Source organism: Pseudopipra pipra, chromosome 14, assembly GCF_036250125.1.
Source record: "Pseudopipra pipra isolate bDixPip1 chromosome 14, bDixPip1.hap1, whole genome shotgun sequence".
Classification (NCBI taxonomy): domain Eukaryota; kingdom Metazoa; phylum Chordata; class Aves; order Passeriformes; family Pipridae; genus Pseudopipra; species Pseudopipra pipra.
In genome coordinates, this window is record NC_087562.1 from 7,058,015 (window position 1) to 7,067,976 (window position 9,962).

Consider the following 9,962-nt stretch of genomic DNA (forward strand, 5'->3'; position numbering starts at 1 on the left):
CTGCAAGTGATATCCTTTCCTTCCCTCCATGCATTACAGCATTCTGACTTATCTCTTTCCTGACAGGAGATGAATCCAGGAAGTAATGGAGCAGGATGGAGCTGATAGAGGTTTAACACAGACTCCACCACAGGTAAGACCAAATTACAAGCAAGTCAGAGACCCCAGACTCTCCCCACCCGCTTTGAGACCCCACCCATTGCACCCAAAAACCACTTTGCAAGAGAAATACAAAATTATAGCACTTTAATTGCAGGGAAATAAAAAAAGAAAAAAATTACAAAACAATTAATGAACCTCAGGCATAAAATAAATAGGCAGCTTGGTGGCACGCCCACATGTGCAGGCCTGGTTTGTAAGGCACCAGCCCCATGGCCCAGCAGGTCCCCAGTGCTGGGGCACACACAGAGCATGTTAACAAGGATTTACACATGGATGACGCTGCCTGGTCACGCTTGGGAGAGCCCAACACGTGTGTTTGGGAGGGTGAAGCCAAACTATTCACACTACGCTGCGATCTTTAAAATTAAAGATTTATATATATTTATATAAACTCTGTCTCTGGTTAGGAAAAAATTAAGATTCCTATAGTTCTTATATTCAACATTTACATATAGAATCTCTGCAATAGTTTCCAAATTTCAATACACTTTGTTATGAAAGATAAACCTCATAGCAAAAATAAATCTCATAGCAAAAATAAAGAGGAATTTCAGAAGTTCTCCTTGGAAGGCACACCCTGTCTTCCATCAGCAGGACTCTTTGGAGGGGGAAAGCTGATTCCTAGAAATAATTTCCTAAATTTGAGCATTTTAAGGTTTTTCCAAGAATCACCTCCTACAAAATTACTATTCTCAGCAAGGTCTGAGTTGCAGATCAAGGAGGCAGGTCGTTATAGCTGTTGATTTTTGGTTCTGCTTGACTGGCCATTAACAAAGGCAACACAAACAAAGCCAGCCCTGACCTTCCTGCACAGCTTGGACACTCCCTCCTCCCCCAGCCATGAGCTATAAACAGTCCTGGGACTACAAAAATTATTTTTATCATAAATTGTTTGCAGAATGGACACTGAGCCCCCAGCCTACTTGCTCATGGCAATTTTTACTACTGGATTTATACTGACTGGAAACAGCAAAGAACAAAACCCAACTTTTCTTAAAAGGGATTTTAGGCACCCATGGGACTAGTTTGGGTCTAGATCAACCCGAACCACCACACTCTGAGTGCAGAGGAGGAGGCTCAGACAGCAATCTGTTGGTTTTCTCGGAAGAGCGGCCGCTGGTGTGTCGTGCAGATGTCCTGGAAGATCCTGTACACCTGGTCATGCTGGGGCTCATCAGCCATGGGGAGCATGGGGTTGCTGCTGCAGGTCTTCCCAGCCTCCTCCACCACCTGCTTGACATACAACTGCTCCACCTGTGCAAGAAGAAAAGACATGCAATAAGCCAAGGAATAAAGGAGCAGTCACAGGAGCTCCTCTTAGTAGAGACAGAGGTACAAGGACAGGCTTGGGGGTGTCCCAGCACATACAGAGTGATCCTCTGGTGCAGACACCCAAGGCAGGAGGTGACCAGGTCAGAAAGTTGTGCAGGGAGGCACAGCACCAGTCTCTGACCATGTAAAGTCCCCTCCAGGACCTCACAGACTTGGTGGGTCTCTCCTTGCTCAAGGAGGGATGCAACACCCTCCTTGTGCCCTCTGTGTCATGTCTCTGCTGCTGCAGCCTGGTTGGCCTAAGAGACTCCAGTAACCCCCTGCCCCAAGGCTTTTTGACCCCAGAATTGCTGCAGATCCTCCAGGGAGAAATTTCTGGGCAGAGCCATGAGGACTGACCCCCTCATCCCACCCCCTCCCTCACCCTCCTAAAGGTTCCCCAACCCCACTTCTGCCAACCACAGTTGTTCACCACATCTGATGGCTCATCAGCCTAAATCAGGGATTTACTTCCCCATTTCCCACAGGAAAGGGAAGAGGTCCTAGTACCAAGAAGCAGGAGCAGGAGGAAGAGATGATTTTCTATAGCTGTTTAGAAAAGCTTTTACCCTTCAGGAGCTTTGTTTGCAAACAAGATCCACCCAGATCAAGGAATCTGACGAGAAACAGCCCAAGCACCTCTCAGGAGGCTGTGGATAAGCCAACACTCACATCACACCTGCCACCCCACCAATTCAGGCACCCAAATTCCCTGCAGCTCCAGGGTTTGAAGCTAGAGCCCTATTCATGGAGCTCTGCTGTTGAAATTCCCACCTTTTCTGGACCATATTACCCTTTTTTTCCCCAACCCTCCATACCTGGACAAGGATGAGCTTACACCTTGGTGGCACAGTGTCTGGGAACTCCTCTCCAAAGCACAGCATGACTCTGCTGTCTGGGAAGCGGCCCTGGTTGTTGTAGTACTGCTGCAGCTCTGCAAGGAGAGGGCAACACTTGGAAGCTGCCAGCCCTGGTTACAACAGCTCTGGGATCAACCACCCTTTGCTGTGAAAGGAAGCTGTGGGCTCAAGAGAAGCCACTTTCATTGTGCAAAGACTCCAACAGGGACGAATTTGCCAAGTGACCCAAAACACCAGGTTATTCCTTCCTAGATCTGGTAGCATCACCTACTCGTTCAGAGCACTCAGGGAACCCATCAGTGATGGGCAGTGATGACTTCAAAGTGCCCTGAGGAAAAAGGGCTCTACCCTTTCAAGCCCACCATACGGCCCAAGGGGGTCCTTCACTGGGTGCAGGCTCCAGAAATTCCTTGTGCATTGTCCCAAGGCTTTGGGATCCCAGAACTGCTTCACCTTCTCCAGGGAGAAGTTCCTGGGCAGAGCCATGGGGACCACCCCCCTCATCCCATCCCCTTCTTCCCCCTCCTGAAGGTTTCCCAACTCCACTCCTGCCCACCATGGTTGTTCACCACATCTGTTGGCTGATCAGCTCAAATCAACTAGTTCAGGGATTTATTTCCCATAGGAAAGGGCAGAGGTCCTAATGTAAAGAAGCAAGAACAGAAGGTTCCTACAGACCTCTGAAGAACAAGCTGGTGTCAAATATCTTCACCACCTCATCCCGCTCCAGTTTGTTGGGCCTGTCCTTGTAGACCACGGTGTTCCCGCTGCAGAAGACCCTGCCCTGGCACAGCCTCTTGATGAAGATGCCCTGCTTGTTGCTGTGCAGCAGGACACCCCTCTCCAGGTGTCCAAAGAGCTTCCTGGTGATCTGCTTCTGGCGGTCATTCGGGATGGCGTCAGCCGAGGGGAACCGGACATGCTCCAGGGCATCCGGGGCATAGAGCTTCTCCCCGTGGCCAGAGGGCTGGCCCAGAGCGATCCTGCAGCCCTCAGAGCATGAGGTGCTGACGTGGCCCACCAGCTTCCCGCTGTAGTAGAAGCTGATCACCATCTGGGAGTAACCTGGAAGGTGACAGGCACAGACATCTCATCAGGAGAAGGCAAACCGTGCCTGCTCCTCACTGCAATGCCCAAACTCTGTGAGGGCAGCAAAGTTTCCTGGGAGCAAGTCTCACTCGATGAAGAGACATCTCTCCCAGGGCATTTAGACTGGTACAGTGCTGGTCAGAAGTGAGAGCTCCCAATATCACAGAATCTTTGGGGTTGGAAGGGACCTCTGGAGATCCTCCAGTCCAACCCCCCTGCCAAGGCAGGGTCACCCAGAGCAGGTGACACAGGAACACATCCAGGTGGGTTTGGAATGTCTCCAGAGAAGGAGACTCCACATCCTCCCTGAACAGCTGTTCCAGTGCTCTGCCACCCTCAGTGGAAAGAAGTTCTTCCTCATCTTGAGGTGGAACTTCTTGTGGTTTAGCTTATGGCCGTAAAATATATGGAACTCCCTCTCCTTGCTGTGGGCAGATCCCCCCATGCCAAAGGCATGGCTGATCCCAGCATCCCAACATCCCAGCACAGCACCCACACCAGGGCCACAGAACAGCAGGTAGGATGTGTCTCTGCTCAGTGTGAAAACCCTGTGGATAATCAGGAGGGTGCAGCACCTCCTAAACCCAGAGCAAAGCCTCCCTCTCAAGGCAAGGAGCAGAGTCAGAGCCACCTTCTGCCACCACACACAGAGGCTGAACCCTAGAGAGGTATCCAATGTCCAGGTGAGGTGCCTTACCTGAATGATACTGCTCATAGCCAGAGTATCCGTTCATCAGGGGCAACGCTGTGGGCAGAGAAAGCCAAGCTGAGCCTACGTGCCCATTTCCCAAACCCCAATCCCCCGTTTTCCCCCACCACCCCCCTGGTTTTCTGTCCCAGGCTTCCCAGCTCTGACACAGGAGATGCCAGCAAAAACTCCCAGTTTAAATATTCTTAATAAGAAAGACAAAATGCAGCTGCTGTCTGTTACATATCACTGCACAAGGAGATTTTTCCTGCCCCAGACAAACCTCAGTCCCAAACACCACACACACTGTCAGCCACTTACCAGGGTTGGGCTGCTGCACCCACCAGTCGGGTATTGGGGGGTTTCTGCAGGTCTCCTGGGGGGGTGAGGGGCTCCTCTTGATGATCCCCAGGTATTCATCCACACAGGGGGGCTATGGAGGACCAGATACCGAGATCAGAGCAGGTTTGATGCCTCGGGCAGAGCTGTCCTCCAGCAAGGCACTTGCAGCACTCAGAGAGGGTCCAAATGGCAATGCCAGCAGGATGCCAATGAATTTTTTGGGTTGGAAAGACCAAGTTTGGCATTGCCCAGGTTGTACACTCGAATAACACCCTCAAGAGCTACTGAGCAGAATCAGCTGGATGTGACATGGCTGAGAAGGGGAACAGAGCTGTGACACAGACTCCATCTCCTAGTGAAGGTCTCACCCACCCAGATGCCCATCAGAAGCAGGAGCATCATCATAGCCACACCCTAGATGCTGGCTCACATGGATGAGCTGCAGAATCCAGCACTGCTGATCCCCAGAGCTTTGCAGATTGAATTTTTGGGAGACAACGCTTTATCAGACAACTTGGCCCATCAGTGCCCCTCCAGCCCAGGTGACCTCCAGTCACAGTGAGGACTTACCTCTTTGATGAGGTCATCGATTGCAGAGGAGCTGCAGTCCATCTCCGTGACATCATTCAGGTTGCTCCCATTGCCAACACCTGCTTTGCCTGGAAGGAGAGGCAGGGATGCAGTGAGGACACACACACCTCATCTCAATGATGGGCTTTAAAAACCTTTCACACCATGAAAGTTATAAAACCAAGAACCACAGCACTGCACAGCCATGTAACAGCATCTTGGAGAGGCTCACAGCCCCCTCCACAGCTGCTTTTTAGGACCAAAAATTAAATTTATAACCCACTGTCCCACTGCACAGCAAGCAGCAGCAAGGCAAATCAAAATTCTGGTTGGTAGCAGAGACAGAGCTAGAGCAGAGGAGAGGTTTGGGGGTTTTTTTGAGCACCCCAGAGACTGGGGCTGCTGCTGCTGCTTCTCCTTTTTTCCACCAGCCACCCTAGTGCAGTCATGCTGCTGGTGGGAACCTGCAGTGCCATTTGCATAGAGGCAGCACAGCCCCCTGTGTAAACAGGCTAGAGGAGACAGAGATGCTAAAGGCAGATTTCCTGACAGCAAAATAATTACTTTTTTGCAAATTTTAAACTTAAATAAAAAAGGAAAAAGCGCACACACACACCCCTAACCACAAATAGAGATATACTTAGTGTGACCTGAGCCACACCAGACATCACAGCAGCTCTGCAGAATTGCTGCTCCTCCACCACTGCTGGCAAGAGAGGGATTAATTGCAGCTCCCCACCATGTACACAGGGCAGGCATTGGGAGGACAAGGGGTTTGGGCTCACGTACCTCCCCCAAGCAGGGAAGGATATGGGATTTGCCCCTACGACATCCTTAGGGGATGGAAGCTTACACAATGCTGCAGTTGTCCCCTAAGTAGCTGTTTAGGGGGTTAGAAAAACAAGCCTGTCCTTCCTCCTCCCCTCCTGGCACTGCAGTGACATGGGGACATCTGCAAAGCAGGACAAATAAATAGACACGGTACCAGAGCAGGGTCTGGCCAGGAAGCTCTGCTCAGACACAGGTTAGCAGCACGAGTCCCTGGTTACAGATGGACCCACAACAGGGCTCAGTCCTTCACTGGGGCACTCACATTTCTGCTCCTCCTCTGGCACGATCCTGTAGACCTTGTAGGGCTCAGAGATGTCCAGCTGGGACCTGTCTGTCACCTCCTCAAAGTCAGGGCTCTTGTTCAAAGCGCAGCGCAGCCGCGTCTTCCACGTGGCCGGCTCAGCTTTGTCACCTTCTTTGAACTTGCCTTTGAAGACAGCCCAGGCCTAAAGCACAGAACAACAACAGAAAAAAAGAGAACGTAATCCTCCACCTGAGCTCTACAAACCCTCTCAACCCCAAGGAGGAAGGAGCTGGGGCTTCAGAAAACATTTTGCATCTTGCTCTGCCCCTTGCCCCCTCCCAACCATCCCATGGGTATTTGCTGTTTCACTCCTAGACTGCAGACAGATGCACAGCCCCCACACCTGGAGGTGGGTATTTGGGTGTAGGGCAGCACTACCTGCCCCAGGGATGCAGAAAATTCTTTTAAAACTCAAGTTTTAAAAAAGCAGAGGTCAAGATCATAATATCTGGCTTCACATCTGCACCAACTCAGAATACTGGGAATCTGAGGAATCTCAAAGTGTTGTTCCTAACACCCCAGTAACACCTCAAATAAAAATCAAAATAAACTTCATTTTCCAGCTCCTGACTAATAAAGGAAAGCTGGTTTCCCTTTAAGATCAGAGCATAATTTGTGCTTTTGGTAGGAGAATAGATTTTACTCTTGAAGGGAGATTGCAAAATAGGTATTTTTTAAATATACATATTTATTTTATAGCTCTTTCTGTATCTTCAGGTGATTAATTCAATGCCATCCTCATAACTCAGTGCTCTCAAAACAGCTGTTAACCAGCTGTCACTGCCCTGAGAGTAAACTCCCTCACCAGTACAGATATTTGGGAGTGGAAGCAGAGGGAAGGGAATTCCTGGGTAAGATCTGACCTTTCTTTTTTAGTATGGAATTTTCCCATTTTAACCCTAAACTGGAAATCCCCTCTGCTTCAGTGAAATCCTTCCTTCCGTCCTGCTAAGTCTTTTTAGGTTTTTGGGGTTTTTTTATAAATCCAGCCTTTTATCAAGAAAAGCTGACAAGTTTAGAGTAGGGCAAAATGAACACAGAGTTCCTTCTCATATAAGACCTGGATTCAAATATGATGAAAGCAAACCTAGTGAACCTGTATGAACTGGTTTTTGGTCTCAAAAAGCAGCTCTGGATGGGGCTGTGAGCCTCTCCACGGTGCTGTTATATGGCTGTGCTGAAGTTCTTGGTACCAAAACTGGTACCAACATTTGACAGAAAGGAATAAATGCCCCCAAAAGAGCCTGGGAGACCAATTGCAGGGTGAAGCATCTCCTGCAAGGGTTAGAGATGCAAAACAGACTCATCATGGACACGTCCCACCAGTGGGACTCATCCAGGGGACAAAACAGCACCACAGAGACCACAATTAACCAAGAAAAGGCATCCAATATCTGCCCCTACCTTGAAAATAGAAGCATCCACCTCCTGGTTGTAGTCCTGCTTCCCAGCGTGCTTCCAGGGGATGCGGAACATGGATTTCTCCTCGTTCTCCCAGATGAGCCCGGGGTACATCTCACTGTCAATCTGCTCGATCAGCCACTGCCGGAGCCGCCGGCCGCCGTTCCGGTCACACATCCTGGATGGGGGGAGAGGTCCAAGCCCTGTTAGCTCTCCCAGGACCATCCCACCTAAGGTGGAGCACAGGGATCAGGCTGTTTTGCCCCGTGCACAGCTGGCAGTGGCACTGCCTGCAGGGTCAAGAAGCTTCTGGCATCTTTGAGAGTCCCACGTGCCAATGTCTGCCCACGGCAAGGGGTTGGAATGAAGTGATCTTTAAGGTCCCTTCCAACCCAAACCATTCTGGGACTTCATTATTCTATAATTCTGTGACTAAAATACCCACCGCTGCTTCTTTCACAATGACAAAAATCAAGAGAATTTCCTCTAAATTGCTACAGATCCTTTCTCCAGCTCTATCAAAGCTCTGCTCACACAACCAGCTGACTTGGTGCTCTGCTTACTCCTATTTTGCTGGGGGATAAGTCACATAGGAAGCAGATGGATGGGGATTAAAGCACCTGAGCAAGTGACAGCAGACAGGACGTTCCATGGCAGACACCCATTAGTGATGGGTCTGAGAGCTGTCCCTGGTCTTGGCACAAGGATCTGCCCCAGAGGAGAAGCAGCCCCTCTCACCAGGCACTGCCTATCTGGGGAGCAGGTGCTGATTCCAAGCAGCATTCCAAGTCACCATAGGCATGGAAAACACACAACCAACCTCTGGAACAGAGGGACAATGCCAGGATGGAGCAGGGTAAGGCCAAACCACCCTTGCTGGGGACCTCAGGTCATTTTTAGCCAAAATCACCGGAGGACTTCATGAAGGATCCATGAGAAAGCTTCTCCCATCCAGCTGGAAGCAAAGTTCCAGGTTCAACCCTCCCTGCACCTCCAGTCACCTCCACACCATGACCTGCAGGAGCTGGTGGCCTGGCAGAAGTGACCAGCAGCCCCAGGATCAGCTCTCCAAGCATTTTGTGCTCACAGCCCTCCTGCAAATTTTACAGGACCACCTCTCCCTCATTTGTTATTTACTTCTCCATTGGAAGATTTGGGGAGAAAATAAGCTGTTCCCAGCACAGCCTGAGACACAGCAGCTCCTATGGGCTCCCACCAGCTCTGTGCCACCAACTTCTGTCCCTTCTCCACGGCTGCCCAGCAGGACACAGTGACGCCCTCGGCCATCCACAGCACAAACTCTGCTTTTAGAGATCGTGAGAACCAACAGCAACAGCCAAAACACCACCAAGGGCACAGCTCTGGATCCCAGCTAGATGTTCCAAAGGACACACCACAGATCATCCCTGGAGGGATGGGGGTACACAGAGCATCTCTGGGGGCTCCTGCACCAAACCTGTCACACCAAGAACCGCAAAAATCCTGCTGAAATGGGACTTTAGGTTATCTCATTTTCTAGAAAGCTTCTTCTCGTCACTGCCAGAGGCTGGAGCTCCATCTCCGCTCCCCTGGACGTTCAACAAGCCCCCCCGGCTGCCACCACCCACGCGAGCCAACACACCCGGGACATGGGCAAGGAGACCTCCCCACCTCTCTACTCGGGGGGACCGGCCGCCAGCAAAGCGGGCGGGCAGAGCAGCCCCGGACCATCCCCCTGCCGTCCAGCACCGCAGCTCCAGCCCGCCCATCCCGGGCTGTGCCCCGGGGCAACGGGAGCAGCGCTTCCCGCGACCTGCAGCGGACCACAAGAACCGGGTGGTGTTCGCCGCTCATCACCACGGTCTCGAAACCCCCCTGTCCTTTCCCGCAACCCAGAGGCGTGCGGACAGTCGGGTTAGGGGTCGATGTGGGTCCCTGCCCTCCCGCCGCTCGGTGCCGATACCTGCCCGGTGCCGATACCTGCCCGGTGCCGATACCGTCCCGCTCCCGGTGCCGCACCCGCGCCGCGCACCGCCCCCGCCTTATATAGGGGCCGCCGGGGAGGGGCCGGCATCGAACCCGCCCTCGAGCGGCTCCGCCAATGGGAGGCCGCCTCCCCGACAAGGCCCCGACCAATGGGGAGCCGCCCGGCGGGGCGCGCGCGACCCGCGCCGCTTTCTCTGAAGCGCGCGGCCTTCCCCGAAATCAGCTGACCTCGGGGGGCGGGGCCTCGCGGGAGGGGGCGGGGCCTCGCGGGAGGGGGCGGGGCCGGGGCGGGGTGACCCGCCCATGTCCCGGGTCAGCCTCGTGCCGGTTCGTCTCCTGTGCTGACCCGAACCGAGGTGAGCTCAGCCTCGCAAAGGTCGGTCCCTCCCCAGCCCCAGACCAGCCTTCCCTGTCTCAGATTATTCCACTCCCAGTTCCA

General features: G+C 52.2%; 1 protein-coding gene across 2 annotated transcripts; it reads right to left on the reverse strand.

Moving 5' to 3' along the window:
• Positions 1–229: 229 nt before the first annotated feature.
• IRF8 (interferon regulatory factor 8) lies at positions 230–9,604 on the reverse strand. Of its 2 annotated transcripts, none has more exons than XM_064670986.1 (9): positions 9,518–9,604; positions 7,562–7,736; positions 6,116–6,299; positions 5,023–5,111; positions 4,432–4,543; positions 4,120–4,167; positions 3,012–3,398; positions 2,292–2,407; positions 230–1,416 (listed from the first exon to the last, which is right to left on the reverse strand). In XM_064670986.1, the coding sequence occupies exons 2-9, from the start codon at positions 7,733–7,735 to the stop codon at positions 1,240–1,242; spliced, it is 1,287 nt and encodes a 428-aa protein (XP_064527056.1). In that variant the 5' UTR covers position 7,736; positions 9,518–9,604; the 3' UTR covers positions 230–1,239. The 2 variants fall into 2 exon arrangements, with proteins under 2 accessions (XP_064527056.1, XP_064527055.1); XM_064670985.1 differs by lacking the exon at positions 9,518–9,604 and adding an exon at positions 8,179–8,270.
• Positions 9,605–9,962: the final 358 nt, after the last annotated feature.